The sequence below is a fragment of the Zalophus californianus genome, chromosome 11 (genome assembly GCF_009762305.2).
Source record: "Zalophus californianus isolate mZalCal1 chromosome 11, mZalCal1.pri.v2, whole genome shotgun sequence".
NCBI lineage: Eukaryota > Metazoa > Chordata > Mammalia > Carnivora > Otariidae > Zalophus > Zalophus californianus.
In genome coordinates, this window is record NC_045605.1 from 49,012,674 (window position 1) to 49,029,509 (window position 16,836).

General features: G+C 40.6%; 1 protein-coding gene and 1 long non-coding RNA gene across 2 annotated transcripts in view; one reads left to right on the forward strand and one right to left on the reverse strand.

Annotated features, from left to right (window-relative positions):
* ANKRD42 (ankyrin repeat domain 42) overlaps positions 1-13,295 on the reverse strand; it is an 88,701-nt gene extending 75,406 nt beyond the window's left edge. Inside the window, exons 1-2 of the mRNA XM_027578738.1 lie at positions 12,292-13,295; positions 8,550-8,713 (exon numbers count right to left, since the gene is read on the reverse strand). Coding sequence (XP_027434539.1) covers positions 8,550-8,713; positions 12,292-12,349 — 222 coding nt within the window. The 5' untranslated portion in view covers positions 12,350-13,295. The remainder of the gene's footprint in view (positions 1-8,549; positions 8,714-12,291) is intronic.
* An 87-nt stretch (positions 13,296-13,382) lies between these two features.
* Positions 13,383-15,506, forward strand: LOC113914031. Its single transcript, XR_003517347.1, has 4 exons — positions 13,383-13,556; positions 14,510-14,556; positions 14,692-14,735; positions 15,065-15,506. It is a non-coding gene; the product is annotated as an uncharacterized LOC113914031 (long non-coding RNA).
* The last annotated feature ends 1,330 nt before the right edge of the window (positions 15,507-16,836 follow it).

Sequence of the window (16,836 nt, forward strand, 5' to 3'; positions counted from 1 at the left end):
TTCTTTTCAGCTTAGTTGAAGTTTTATTGCCTCCATTAATGATTTCTCTATCTCCTTCTAATCATTAGAGCCTTAATCATAGACTATACTTTGTATTGTTTTGTAATTCACTGAGTAGAGAGCCTGTCATTCCAAATAGAATCTCAGGCTTCTAAGAGGCAGGAACTGTTTGCTTATACAATTTTGTATTCCTCCAAATTCCAGTCTATTTCAGTACATTGATTATATCTAGTTAATCTAAGAAGCTAAATCCTGCACATATTAATGTGAAATTCTGGCCAGGAAATACATTAAATAAGAAATTTTAGGCATGATAAACTATTAAGGAGATAATCTGGTCATGTCCGTGATATCCCTTTAAAACAACCCATCAATAGCCAATTACGTCAGAGATAAAAGGATCCCCAGTCTTACACAATTTGTTTAAGCTGTATTTGGTACCAAATATCTGAGTCATGGAATTCAATAAATACTTGTTTAGGACAAAGAACTAAATCTATGAGTCAAATTATTAGAATAAAAGCAACAGCCCAACAAAACTATGCTAAAGTTATTAAATATATTGATTTTTTAAAGTAGCCAAAGTTATTATTACCTGCATACAAGCATCCTGACCTCTGATTGCAGCTATGTGAGCTGCTGTCCAACCTCTCAAAGTTACTTGTGCGATATCAGCTCCATGCCAGAGGAGCCAATGAAGACACTAAATTAAAATAACCAGTGATTAACAAGTGATAAAGCAGATGTTTTTTAACATCTTTAGATCTTTGAAGTTTAGTCTATCATCATGAAATACCACAGCCTGGGAAGCATTGTAAGTAAATGAGGGGTTTAAGAAAAACAAAAGCATAAGAACAATGATATGGTAACCCCACTCAGCCGTATTATTGGGTCAACAGAACAGTGGAAGCTGTGGCAAATTGGAGATCACATTCATTGTCCATAAGGCGTAATTGCTACTTAATCCCAGCCAGTTGTTACTGTAAGTGAAATGCTGATCCAAATCTTATATTTCACCCATACTGTATAAGCCAAACAAAACACATCTGTGAGTCAAGTTCACTCAAAGGCTGCCAATTTGCAACCTCTGCCACAGATCTTTAAATGGGCCCAAATGCTTCTGTATCAGAGCAAACACGGTTATTCTGACGATACTCTCTAAAAAGGAAAAAAAGTCGCTTATAAAAAAATGGGGTGAGAGTCAAATGCATCTTCATTTAATATCTTTTTTAATTAATGTAAATCTCAATAGAATACAGTACTAGAGGTCTGTGCCCCATACAGTGTTACTGTCTTTGTATGTTCAAGTTTGGAGATTCTATCTTCAAGAAGTTTCTTTTTAAAGAATTGGTTGTATCATTGGGATATACTGTCACATCAGTCATAGCCGTATCATGTGTTGAAAGGCTTAATATTTAGGTATCATTGGACTGTCACAGAGATCAGTGGCCAATAAAATACAAAGATTAAATAAAAGCTCAACATCACTACTAATCACAGTAAGTCATCCATTTATCAACAAATATTTATGGAGAGACTACTACATGCTAACACTGTTCAGTTACAGGAAAATAAAACCACTGCAAACATTCGTGTAACAAGTTTTCTATTTCTCCTGGGTAAATATGTAAGCAGGATTACTGGAACATAGGTAAGTATAGCAATGTATAAGAGTTGCAGTTGCTCCATATTCTTGCCAATATTGGTAGTATCATTTTTTGTTTTTGTTTTGCCATTCTAATAGGTGTGTATTGGCATCTGATTGTGCTTTTAATTTGCATTTCCTTAATGGCTAATGATGTTGGACATCTTTTCATGTGCTCAATTGCTATCCACATGTCCTCCTGAAGTGTCAAAGTCATTTGCCCATTTTTTAATTGGGTTTTTTGTTTTCTTACTATGGAACTATTAGAGTTTCATATGCTCTGGCTACAAGTTCCTAGATATGATTTGCAAAGATTTTTCTCTTATGTTTTCTTCTAGAAGTTTTAGAAGGTTAAGTGTTCCATTTGTTTATGATCTGTTTTGAGTACATTTTTACATAAGGTGCCAGATATATCATTATCTCACTTATGACTGTCCCATTGTGCCAGTACCATTTAATGAAAACACTATCTGTTCTCTATTGGATTTCATTTGCATCTTTGGCAAAAGTCAACTGATCAGGGGCACCTGCGTGGCTCAGGTGGTTAAGTGTCTGCCTTTGGCTCAGGTCATGATCTCAGGGTCCTGGCATCGAGCCCCAAGTCAGGGTCCCTGCTCAGTGGATAGTCTGTTTCTCTTTTTCCCCTCTGCCCCTCCCCCCACTTGTGCACTCTCTCTCTCCCAAATAAATAAATAAAATCTTTAAAAAAAAAATCAACTAATCAATCAGTAAGACTTCAGAAATGGCTAAGTGAGGAACTTGGCAAATCCTTCCCAAGCAATGATAAAACTAGACAAAGTAGGGGCACTTCCGTGGCTCAGTCAGTTAAGCATCTGACTTCAGCTGAGGACATGCATGATCTCAGGGTCCTGGGATAGAGCCCCACATCAGGCTCCACCCTCAGCAGGGATTCGGCTTGTCCCTCTCTCTCTGCCCCCCTCCCACTCGTGTGTGTGTGCCTGCTCTCTCTCTCTCTCTCTCTCTCTCTCTCAAATAAATAAATAAAATCTTCAAAAAAAAAAAAAAAACTAGACAAAGTTGTCAAAAACAACCATGTAAAGACTCTGGGAATTTGTCAGAGGCACATAACAAAATAAGAAGCATTAACTTAAGAAAATATTCTGAATCTCAGTAAGAACAGGTGGAGTCTGCAGCAGAAAGCCTGAGACTACAACTATCCCTACCCTGAGCTACATGGTGCGGAAGTTCTACCCAGATGGACAGCTCCATTGCCCTGCTGGAAGGAATGAAAATTCCATGCCCAGGCACAAAGTCAAAAACAATTCCAACTCAGGGGCCAAAAACCTGGAAGAGCCAACATCAGAGCTCACCTGAAGTCACAACACTGGTGAAGGCAAACAAGCAAACTAAAGACCACACAGAAAATTAATGGAAAAATCCAAGAAATGAGACAGTGAGTGGACCTTGCTAAGATTCCACTTATCCCTTGTAATCTACAAGGCCATGTATATGTACAAAGCTGCTTATATTCAGGAAGGAATAAAGAGGGTCCAAGTTGACTAGACATCCCTGGCTAACATAAGGCCTTGCAAACACATTTGGAAAAAAAAAAAAAGGAAAGTCAAGTTGACTTGTAAACTGCTTGGACTTGAAAAACATTCCCCAAGCCACACACAGACTCAGCAAAAGATGGAATCCTTACTAGCTCAAGGTATATAAACACAACCTCTGATCAATCACTGACCCAAGAGTGAGCCCTAGGAAACCAGATTTAAAAATACTAACAAGAATTTTTTAAAAATCAAAACAAACAAACAAACGAAAAAAACTGAGTAGTGACTACATACTGTGGGGAAACAGACTCCACATAATTAGTCTAAGCAAGTCAATCAAGCAAATACATAGCAACAAGCACATCTGGGAGGGATGGGGTGAATAGGATCAGACTTCAAAGCTGCTACAATATATAATCTAAAATGTGCAGTTTTCAAAATGTCTAGGCAAACTAAAAAATTATGAGGTTATAATTATACAAAGAGTGTGTGACCCATACACAGGGGGAAAGAAAATAATAGAAACTATCCCTGAGAGGGCCCAGATGTTAGACTTAGCATGACTTCAAAGCTGCTATTATAAATAGCTTCAGAGAACTCAAAGAATTTATAAAAGAATTTATATTTAAAGAATTAAAGGAAAGTATGATGACAATGACTCATCAAATAGAAAATATAGACAAAGAAAAATAAGTCAGAGAAAGATAAATACCATATGATCTCCTTTATATGTAGAATTTAAGAAACAAAACAAATGAGCAAGGAAAAAAAAGAGAGAGACAAACCAAGAAACAGACTCTTAACTATAGAGAACAAACTGATGGTTATCAGAGAAAAGGTAGACGGGGAGTGGCTGAAATAGGTGATGGGGCTTAAAGAGTACACTTATAAAAAAAAAAATATAGGCGCCTGGCTGGCTCAGTTAGTGGAGCATGTGACTATGGGTTGTGAGTCACACGCCCAATGTTGGGTGTAGAGATTACTTAAAAAATAAAATAAAAATCTTTAGGGGTTCCTGGGTGGCTCAGTCAGTTAAGGATCTGCCTTCCGCCCACATCATGATCTCAGGGTCCTGGGATCAAGCCCAGTATCGGGCTCCGTGCTCAGTGGGGAGTCTGCTTCTTCCTCTTCTTCTGCCCCTCCCCTCGCTTGTGCTCTGTTACTCTCTCTAATAAATAAAATCTTAAAAAAAAAATTGACCTAATCTCAGCTGGTCCGCCCGAGACCCCCTGAACGCCAACCCTATTCCCCCCGCGCGGTCCCATTTCCGCTCCAACAAGATGAAAGAAACTATCATGAACCAGGAGAAACTTGCCATACTGCAAGCACAAGTGCGCACTGGTGGGAAAGGAACTGCTCGCCGGAAGAAGAAGGTGGTTCATAGAATGGCTACAGCAAATGATAAAAAACTTCAGTTCTCCTTAAAGAAGTTCGGGGTAAACAATATCTCTGGTATTGAAGAAGTGAATATGTTCACAAACCAAGGACCAGTGATCCACTTTAACAACCCCAAAGTTCAGGCGTTGCTGGCCACCAACACTTTCACCATCACAGGCCATGCTGAGACAAAGCAGCTGACAGAAATGCTACCCCGTATCTTAAACCAACTTGGTGCAGACAGTCTGACTAGTTGAAGAAGACTGGCTAAAGCTCTGCCCAAACAATCTGTAGCTGGAAAAGCACCACTTGCTACCGGAGACGATGATGACGATGAAGTTCCTGATCTTGTGGAGAATTTTGATGAAGCTTACAAGAATGAAGCAAACTGAATTGAGTCAACTTCTGAAGAAGATAAAACTTGAAGAAGTTACTGGGAGCTGCTATTTTATATTATGACTGCTTTTTAAAATTTTGTTCATGGATCTGATTAAATCTGGATCTCTAATATTTTTAAGCCCAAGCCCCTTGGACACTGCAGCTCTTTTCAGTTTTTGCTTATACACAATTTATTCTTTGCAGCTAATTAAACGGAAGAAGCCTGGGAATAAAGTTTGAAACAAGGTTAATAAAGTTCTTTGCCTAAGAAAAAAAATAAAAATAAAATCTCCAATAAAAATTAATATATAGGGATGCCTGGATGGCTCAGTCACTTAAGGGTCTGCCTTCGGCTCAGGTCATGATCCCAGAGTCTTGGGATAGACCCCTGCACTGGGCTCCCTGCTCCGCGGGTAGCCCGCTTCTCCCTCTCCCTCTGCTGCTCCCCCTACTTATACTCACTGACAGTAGTTAACCAGTACCACAGAGTAAAACAAGTATGATGGGAGATGAGGTTGGAGAGAGAAGTCCCTTCTAGCAAATATCTTAAACTTTATTATGACTTATAGGGGATAGAGTCACTACATGGACTTAAGAAAGGTTTCAAGTAACATCAGATATTAGTTTTAGAGGGATAACTTTATACTGAATATGAACTAAAGGTGGATGAGACAGAAAAGAAGAAAATCAGTTAGATCTAAGGCAGTGGCTAGGAGGATGGAGAGGACAAACTCAGGAGACAAAGATGGAACAAAATCAAGGATCTAGTAATCAGTTCTCACTGCATCAATGTGCATTATGAAGTGCACCTTCAGACACATGTTGATACTGTGTTTTACCTCTGGAAAAAACGGAGACAATGCAATAATGATGCAAATTTAAAAACAGAGCTACCCTATGACCCAGCAATTGCACTCCTAGGTATTTACCCCAAAGACACAGATGTAATGAAAAGAAGGGCCATATGCACCCCAATGTTCATAGCAGCAATGTCCGCAATAGCCAAACTGTGGAAAGAGCCGAGATGCCCTTCAACAGATGAATGGATAAAGAAGATGTGGTCCATATATACAATGGAATATGACTCAGCCATCACAAAGGATGAATACCCAACTTTTACATCCACATGGATGGAACTGGAGGAGATTATGCTAAGTGAAATAAGTCAAGCAGAGAAAGTCAATTATCATATGGTTTCACTTATTTGTGGAACATAAGGAATAGCACGGAGGACATTAGGAGAAGGAAGGGAAAAATAAAGGGGGGGGATCGGAGGGAGAGATGAACCATGAGAGACTGTGGACTCTGAGAAACAAACTGAGGGTTCTAGAGGGGAGGGGGGAGGGGGGATGGGTTAGCCTGGTGATGGGTATTAAGGAGGGCACGTACTGCATGGAGCACTGGGTGTTATACGAAAACAATGGATCGTGGATCACCACATCAAAAACTAATGATGTAATGTATGGTGACTAACATATAATAAAATTAAAAAAAAATGATGCAAAGTCATTAGCCTGGAAAATTAAGAAAGGGAGGGAAAAGGACACTTGGTTTAGTTTTAAACCAATTTGAGATCCTATCAGATATGCCTGAGCTGTTGATCAAGCACCTGATACATAAGCCAGAGTTCAAGAGAGAAGCAAATCAATGAATTACTATGCAGTAGTGATAAAGCCAAGGAACTCTAAAAGACTACCTAGAGAGGATATAAAGTAGGAGATAAAAGGTCATTAGCAGAAGAAAAAAAAATATCTATATTTGTACAGAAGGCAGAGGAGGTTAACCAAAGAAGACTGAGAGTAATCAGAAAGGCTGAAAGGATACCAGGAAAGAGAGGCCACCCCATCCTATTTGAATATGGCAGAATAAGATCACTACTTCTTCCTTTCTTCGAAATCAAAAAAAAAAAAAAAAAAGAGCAAGATAAACAGGAAGAAAACCCCATCTTTGATGAAACTAGGAGATATCTGAAGCCAGAGAACATATGGGAAATCTGCCAAAGTGTAGATCCAAAAGGGATGCAGAAAGAAACAGAAAAAAATACCTACCCAGGGTTATAAACTCAGAAAGAACTGGCAAGGCATATTTCTCCTAGGTGAAAGGAAGCCACTAAAAGGCCAAAACAAAAATCCTTGTTTACAACAGTTCAAGCAGGGCACACAAACTGGAAAGTATGAAGTTATCAGTAGAAAATTATCGCTCTCAAACTAATATGTGATGTTACTTGAAACCCTTCTTAAGTCTATGTAGTGACTCTATCCCCTATAGGATAAAGTTCAAGCTATTTAATATAATTCTCTGGACCAGATTTGGTTCCAAGAAGCAGGGAATGCCAAACAAACAAGAAATCACACAGAGAAACCATATTCATAGAAAGCAGTCTCTGTGTGGCAGGGGCAACAAAAGACTTTGTAGTGAACAGACCCACTGCAGCCTATAGGCTGGAGAAATGTCATGAAAATAAGCTCCACACAATCTCGAATCATGAGGAAAAAGTTCAGGGGGCTTTGCACACAACCCAAGAATAAGTTTTGCATAAAAATATTCACTAAGGGGGTGCCTGGGTGGCTCAGTCGTTAAGCATCTGCTCAGGTCGTGATCCCAGGTGCCTAGGATTGAACCCCACATCAGGCTCCCTGCTCAGCAGGAAGTCTGCTTCTCCGTCTCCCACTCCCCCTGCTTGTGTGCTCTCTCTCACTGTCCTTCTCTGTCAAAAAATAAATAAAATCTTTAAAAAAAAATTCACTAAGCACTGCCTGTACTAGCTAAAAATTGAAACCCACTAAATAGCCATCAATCAAAAAGTAGAGAAATTCTGATATTAGTCTAAGAAGATGTTATTGGAACATGTCTGAAAGAAATGGAGTACATAGATGTAACCACATAGTTAAGGCTCAAAAACACATTGTTGAACACAAAAAGCAAACTACAAGATGATACACATGATGATGTCATTTATATAAAATGTCATAAAAACAATGCTATAATCATATGCAATAACAACATAAAGTATAGATGGGAATATTAAACACCATATTCAGGGTCGTAGTTTTATCTCTGGAGTTAGAAGGAGAGGAATGGCACCTGAGAGGGGTGCTGAGGGACTTCACATGCAACTCTAGGAAAAAGGTTAGGATTGACAGAGCTAGATAGTCATATGTTACCCTCTATAAATTACCCTCCCTGCTTGCCTTTGGAACTCAGTCACCACATTGTGAGGAATCACAAACGAGCCCAGGTGGAGAGACCTCACATAAAAACCCACATGGAGAGGAATTAAGGTGGCCAACATATAGCCAGCATCTTCCACCAGACATCTGCATGAACAAGCCTTCAGAAGATTCCAGAACCAGCATTTAAATCTTCCAGCTGAAGCCCCACACATCACGAAATAGGGACAAGCTGTCTCTGAGATCCAAATTCCTAATTTACTCCTGAGCACAAATGGTCACTTTATGCCACTACCTTTTGGGATAATATGTTACAAAGGCATAGTAACAAGAACAACAAATATTACAATGAAATGAAAAGTATTTCCAGTGCCTAGCATAAAGTCTCAGTCCTGTTTGCTAAATTTTCAAAACTGCTAACAGTTGTAAACTTACTTCAGTTTAATAATTTATAAAGCTTCTTACCTCCAAACTTCCAGAATGTGCTGCCCAATGTAAAGGGGTAAACTTATGGAGAATGTCAACTTCATTAATGCAGACTCCTCGTTCTATTATATCTGAAAGCTGCTTTACATCTCCAGCCCGTACTGCATCATGTATGTTACCAAAATGAACCTTCTTCCGGGCACCTATTGAAAATCAAATTGCTTAACATATATTACAAAACTTAAAAAAAAAAAAAAGACTAAAGCAATGATTCAACAGAAAGCACAAAATCACTTTGGTTTTCCAAACAATTTACTACAAAGATGTTTGTGATTAACATCTCAATCAGACTTCCATTTCAGCTCTAACACATCAAGAGCACGGAAGTTATCACTCCCATAGGTAGAGGAAAAGCTGAACAAACAGAAAATCAACAACTTTTCTTGGACTCATCAGAGGACCGAGGTCTCAGGGCCAATCGGTTCCCTGAGTCTGGAGAGACACACAAATACAGAAAAACACAAACAAGTTCAGCTTACCTGGAGCCAAAACCACCGGAGCCATAAACTTCAAAGCACTGAAATGGTAATTTTGACAAATTGCTAGATGCTGGGCAAGTATTAGCCTACGAGTGAGAACTCTTTGGGGCCACAGTCTTAGAAGGCCCCCACATTTTCATAGATTTTACCCCACCAGGGTAAATCCCACCAGGTTATCACTGTGAAAAGTCAAAAAGAATCACTTCATGTCTTTGTCAGGGAAAGGGGGAAAGCAACCACTTTGAAATATACCCAGCGCATTCTCCATGAGAGAGACCTACTCTCCAGTGATTTTACCAGAGCCTTATCTCATATAGGCTGATAAATTCTATCAATCTATTTTTCTTATCCTTCTCATATGTACTATACTAAGAAAGGAATGGCAGGTCACATGCTTACTTCATACACTCCAGTGGTCTTATATTTTATAATTTAATGTTCCAAACATCGAGACTAGATTGTGACTGTGCAATATTTTAATGTGTACCTAAGCCAGAAGCAACAAAGGTATCTAAGCATGAACAAACAGTTGTTGGAGGAGAAAGAAGAGAGTTTAATCAAAGCATTTCCTAAACAAAAAGGCACAATTCCTGACCTCAAATTGTTTTCGAAAGAACTCACCAACATTTCTGGTAGATAATCTATGCAATCTGTACTACTACTTATTTATGTATATGTCCTTTCTCCACAACTCAAATGTTAATTTCTTGAGGGCTGGAATCATATCTTACACCACCCCTTAACAAAATGCTGCACATTTTATTCAAAAATCCTTTCTGAGCATCTACCATGTGCCAAGCACTTTGATATTATTGAATAAGGAAAGGGTTAAGGTATAGGCAGGGAAAGACGGGGGGCTCCTGGCTAGGCTCTGAGACTATTCCTGGCAGGTAGAAGCACTAAGACAGAGTGAACAGGATATAAGAAAATAGACCACCTGGCTTCAGATGCTTGGGAGTATTCTTCTTTGCCAGCTACAGTGTATCACAGAAAATGACCAAACCTCAAAAAATTAAGCCATTAAGGGTGTTATCAATAGTCCTTGCTCAAACCAAGATGGCACAAGAATCTCAAGGCCACAAGTTTCCCAGTCAGTTCTCAATAAAAGATAGCCACTAAAAACCCTCAGTGGCAACCCTCTCACTCTCGAGAGCTTTTTCTGTATCCTTGCTTAACAAAACTCTACTGCTTTACTCATTCTCCTTTGACTATGAGATTCATTCTTCGATTCCATGAGACAAGAACCTAGCTCTCCCACTTCAATATGATGGAAAATGGACATGGATTTAATACATTTTCTTTCCACCAACACTTTAAAATCTACTTGGATAAATTCGATAAAATAAAAAAAACTGACTGATGCACTAAGAAAGTACAGGTAAAATTAAGACTTTGGAGAAGTAAACATTTAAGCAAGACCTTGAAGAACAATTAAGATATATCCATATGGGGAAGGGTGCAAGGAAGGGACCAAAAATAACCAAGCCATTTAATAAATGTTTAATGATGTTAATCCCTTAGGTCAGACCTTCATTCTTCTCCTTTAAACTAATACTACAAGATCTACAAATGATGTTCTACCCACTCTAATCCACTTTATACAGAGACACTATCCTGATCACTTCATGCCTCTACTCCACTAACTGCTTCTGGTTATCCACTGCTGGTCTAGAGAACAAAGTCCAAACTCTCAGAATGACAATATATGCAAGCCCATAATTTGGCTCCATCTAATTGTATGCCTTTTTTTTTCACCCCATCCCATCCCAATTCATTCATTCATCCACACATCCATCCACTCAACATTAATTTGGTGTCTACCACAAAGATAAAAAGATGAAGACAACATGGTCTCTATCCTCAAAGAACTCACAGAAAGATACAAATACAAATTATAAAATAATATGGTAGGAGCAATGACAGAAATAGCCATAAAAACTTATGGAAGCACAGAAGACATCTAACGTGGCCACGGTAGGAAGAAAGGGGAACAGAACGGATTTCTGGGGAAGGTAAGATCTAAAATGAATCTTCAAGGATTAGCAGGAGTTTGCCAGGTAAAATGGGGACAGGGAAAGGCAACCTAAACAGCATGAACAGTAGGATGTGGTCAAGAAACCACACACACACACACACACACACACACACACACACACACACACACACGCAAAACCCCATCCTATTGCTGAAGGGCAGCAAAAAGGCAAGACTGGAGACTCAGGAAGACCATGTTAGAAGAAAGCTACAATAGTCTACACCAGAGAGGTTGAAACCCTCAACTAAAAGAGTGGCAGTAGGAACAGAAAAGGAGACAGATTCAACAAATATGGAAATAGAATTAATTGAACTTCGATGCATACAGTGGATGAAATAAGGAGAAACAGGATGACTCCAAGGTGTCTGGATTAGTTACCTGTAGCAGACACCAAAGGATAGAGAGGGCATATGGATTCAAAATCCTATTTTGCACATGTTGATCTTGAGGTGCCAAAGGAAGAGTTCCAGAAGGGAGCTGTATATATGAGTCTGCAGCAGATCTCAGTGTTAGGTGTCTCTCAGTATTAGTTTTTTTCTGATACCCATCCTCACCCCATAGTGAAGCCAATGGCATGCTACTCTTTATAATATTCATCACACTAGTTATTATTTGCTCAGTATTTATCTTTCTTCCTAGAAGGTAAGGAATGTGCCTGTCTTCTTCAGTGATATAACCTTAAGATACAACAAATATTAGGCACTCAATTAATATTTACTGGATGATTGAGTAACGCAGAATTCACTAGGGTTTAAGTCATAGTACACGACCAGAAAAAAAGCACTAGTGATGGCATTATCCGGAGGGGGGGTGGGGACAGCATTTAAGGAAAGGATGGAAGAAAAGTCATCTAAGGGAAAGGGAGAGTCAACAGAGTGGAAGGAAGAAAACTAGGTAAGTCTAAAGTCATCTCCACAGGGTCAAATGCTGCAGAGAAGCCAAGAGTCCCTAACATTTAACAAGCGTTTATGTCAATCTGGGCAAGAAGTTTCAGGAATAATGCAGGTGGAAGAAAGAGAGGAAAGCTGAAGTGAAGGAGGATGAGAAACAGATGAACAGCTTTGGGACCCACTTAAAATAGGTCAATTAAGGGAAATTAGGAGTCACGGCTGAGAAAGGAAACTGCCAGAAAGGGCCAACGCTGTTGTGGGTGAAATGAGAAAAGCACAGTGGCCGAGACAAAGGTAAGCGAAGTGGTCTGACTCACACGGGGTTGCAGTCTCCCTAGAGGAGGTGGAGGGGCCTGAATCGGACACCCCTGGCATGGTGCGATCCCTCGGACTCCGGGGAGGACTCGAGTCCAGGCCCCCGCTGCTGCGGCGATCTTCACTTGCTGTCACCCACGAGCCACTGTAGTGGCTGCCTTCGTCGTCGCTAAGACCGGGGACCCGGTCCTCCCTGGTTTTCTCCCAAGAGCTCCGGCAGCGGAAACCCTCGTCTATACTTTCTCTCTCCCAGAAGCCACGGAGGCAGCAGCTGGTGTCTACGCTCACCGCGGAGGAGTCGCTGGCCGCGTAGCCGCGGTCTTCACTTATTCCCTCCCAGGAATTACTGAGGCTGTGGCCGCCATAGACACTCCCTTCCTCCCAAGAGCCACTGAGGCGGCGTCTGCAGTAGTCACTGCCTCTCTCGCCGGAGTCGCCGGGTTGGGGGCCCGGGACTTCTCTGACACCCTCCCAAGAATCACTAAAGCAGAGGCCGCGGTCTTCTCCGACCAGTCCCTCACAGTCACTAGTTCGGTGGCTGCCGACCTCACTTAAATTCACGTCGCTGCTGCTGAAGCCTTGGGCTCCCCTTACTCTCTCCCAGGAGCTGCTGTGACGGCGGCCTCCATCTCCCGTAACTCTCTCCCGAGAGACACTGCCCAGGTTTTCATTGACTCTTCTCGAATCACTGGGGGAGAAACCGATGTTTTCACTTAGTCTTCTTGTAGAGCCCCGACAGAGGTGGCCGCCGTCTTCGCGGATTCTTTCCCAGTCTTCACTGGGACTAAAGTCCTGGTCTTCGCTAACTCTTTCCCTTAACTGGCCGCCGCGTTGGCCGTGTCGGCCGTTTATCCTCCACACGCGATGGCTACTGAGGCGGCCGCCGTCTTCGGTTGCTACTCCCCGCGAGTCATTCTGGCGGCGGCCGCCGTGGGCTGGTACCCTCTCCTCGGAGTTGCTTTCCAGCGTCCCGACTCCAGCCAACTTGTTAGAGGGGTCGTGGAGCCGTTGCCTTGGAAACGGGTAAACTTCCGGCGTGCTGCGGTCATTTCCACTTCCTCACGGCCTTGCGTCACTTCCGACTTCCCCTCAACCTTTTTCAAGGCTTCGCCTCTAGAGAAATCGGAGGATGGTAAGAACCCGTGTTCGTGAAATTCGGCACGGTCTCACATCCAGCCTATCTAGGCCCTGTCTCTCTAATGACCTACCATCCATCGCGCTTTCCATGCCTCAGCGACGCAGGTGGAGACTCCAGGACTGCAGTTGCGTAGGTGACCCGTGTGGCGCGGGCCGGGTGGGGCCTTTCTTCGTTCTTGGCAAACCTAGTATAATTTTTAAGCGCTTGTTGGAACATTGGAAGAAATATGTGCTAACCTACCATTTCACAGGTATGGAGAAAGACCCAGAGGAAAAGTTAGCTGCAGCCGCTTTCATTATTGAATGCTTATTAGTGCCAGGCTCTTGGGTAATTGCTTGGCGCTTAATTCTCAGAATAATTTTGTAAGGTAGGTGTTGTCCCTGATTTGTAGGTGAGGCAATTTAAGGTATCAGTAATTCGCTAAGGACAAACAGGTAAGTTGTGGAGCCAGTATAAACACAGGTCAGTAGTCAAAAAGACTGCCCCAGGATTCCTGACTCCCAACTCCAAGGTTCCTTTTAATGTAAAACGTTCACTTTCAACAGTTTGGCCCACATCTTTTTCTCTAACTTTATTGCTTAATGTGTATTCTTCCATTCACTCTTTATTGAAAATACAGGGGAGTGGGAGGGGACATCTGGCTGGCTCAGTTGGTAGAGCTTGCGACTGGATCTCAGGGTGGTGAGTTACAGCCCCACGTTGGGCTTGAAGCCTACTTAAAAAAGAAAAAGAAAATACATGGGTTTAGCAGCGGAGAATAGAGAAATTAGAATTCTCTACCCGCCAAGGGTATCACCCACCTTAATTCCCCTTTCACCCTTTTTTTTTTCCCCATCCTTATTTCTTTGCCACAGGTTTTGTTCTTAAACACACTTGGGAAATTCCCCTCACCCTATCTTACCTCTCTTGAAATACAGTAAATTGACTTTAACTTCCATAGCCTCTTGTAATATTGGTAATATTAATAATTGTCATTTGCTGAGTTCATGTGAGTCTGACACTGTACTAAGTACTTTATATTAGTTTTGTTATTTAATCCTTAACATAACCTACCAGAACAGTATTACTCTTCCTTTTTACAGGTAAAGACAAAAAGCACCAAAGTTAATTGCCTGAAGATTCGCAGCTAGTAAGTATTAAGTACCTGAATTAGGTGTCCAACCTAGATCTTTGATTTTGCCGGACATACTTCTCAAAGCCTCTGAATTTTCACAGCCTTTATTAGACCACTTAACGCATTATATTAAAATTACCTATTTAACAGTTGATCCTCACCCCGACTCCCCAAGGACTCTGAGCTTCTGGAAGGTAGGGACTGTATCATCATTCATCTTGGTTTTCCTGGCATTCAGAATACTTAGTTCAAGGGGAGGGCTTAGTAGCTGTGGTGTGGGTTAGCAGATGGCTTGACGATCAGTTGTTTGGTGGATGAACTGATAGAATGAAAATCATCTTTTTTACAGTTGGGAGGGAATTTGGGATTAGTCATCCCAGTCCCCTTATCTTTAGAAATAGGGCAACTAAGGTGTTTTGTCTTACCAGACGTCTATTGAGTTATTAATAGGGGCCAGTTTCTATGCTAAATGATTTGCAAATAGTTTCAAACTTAATCTGTATTATTATTTCTGTTTTTACAGATGAAGAAACTGCTCACATGTGGCCAAGATCACATAAGTAGGAGGTGGGGGATTGAACCCACTCTGACTGACTCCAAATTAATACAGAGTTTGTAGCCACTTACATAATAATGGTAAAGGCTTCGTTTATTGCAATGTTGTATGGATAAATTCACTGAGGGTCAGCACATCCTTAAAGGATGCACAAATGTCAGGAAGGATCAGAAAAGAAAACAGAAGTAGCAGAGAAGCAGAAAAAATAAAATCTCCCAAAATAAACTTAAAGGAATTAATAAAAACAGATACTAATGAAATAGAAAATAAAATTAATAGTAGCTTCTGTTTGAAAAGGACAATAAATAGGGCGCCTGGGTGGCTCAGTCATTAAGTGTCTGCCTTCGGCTGAGGTCATGATCCTAGGGTCCTGGGATCAAGTCCCGCATCAGGCTCCCTGCTCCGCTGGAAGCATGCTTCTCCCTCTCCCACTCCCCCTGCTTGTGTTCCTGCTCTCGCTGTCTCTCTCTGTCAAATAAATAAAATCTTTAAAAAAAAAAAATAGACACTTAGCAAATCTAAAAAGAAAAGAAAGCAGTATTTGGAAATAAAGGGAACATTACAGATACGAGGGACTTCCATAATTAGAAGTGAACTTAGAAAAGCCTTATACTAATAATCTTGAAAACTGACTTGAACAATTTTCTAGGAAAATACAGACTTCAAAAAATTGGCTCAAGAGTTAGAAAACCTTAATAAACTGATAATCATGAAAGAATGCCCTATATATATATATCCCTGACAGAAGTCACCAGGAACAAAGCATAGAGAAGAATGGAGTATGTCCCAACTATGAAAGCATAACCATAGCAGAATCGGAAAAAACAATCAAATAAAACCTAGCTCAGTCTCACTTATGAATACTCATGCAAAAACCTGAGGAAACAAGCCAACAGTGCATTTAGAGAATGATGTCATAACCAAGTTGGGTTAATCCTACCAGTAAAAGGATGGTCAACATTAGACAAGTAATGAAAATTTTCTATATTAGTAGATAAAGGAGAAAAACTATATGGCCATAATTGGTAATGAAAACACTTGAAAAATTATCATCTATTACTGATTTTTTAAAAAAATACAATTTATATTAAGCAAGTAACAAAAGGAAGCTTGCTTAACTGGATGAAGGGTATCAACCAGAAATAAACAGCACACTTAATGTCATGAGCCAGGTTATATCTCCTGTCGTTCATACAATTCAACATTTTTCTGAGAATTTTGGATCCAGTATAATAGTAGTAAGCGAGAGAGAAGTAAGGTATGAAATTGAAAAGGAAGGAATTAAGATAAGTGATACTGTTTACCTGGAAAATCTATAAGGAAGATGGTAAGCTCTCAGCAACATACAGAAGATTTTTTATAAACTAGGTATAATCAACTTTTAAATGTAAAGAACTCACATTAGCAACAATGGTGAAACATTCTAGAAATCTATCAAGAAATAAGCAAAACCTACATTAAAAAAAAATTTCATTTATGGATGTTACAGAAAATCAGAATAAATGGAAAGATCTGCTGTGTCCCTAGATAAGTAGGCTCAGTGTTGTAAAGATAAGATTTTTTTTTTTTAAGATTTTATTTATTTATTCATGAGAGAGAGGCAGAGGGAGAAGAAGGCTCCCAAGGAGCAGGGAGCCCGACGCGGGACTCGATCCCAGGACCCTGGGATCATGACCTGAGCCGAAGGCAGACGCCCAACCATCTGAGCCATCCAGGCGCCCCGTAAAGATAAGATTCTC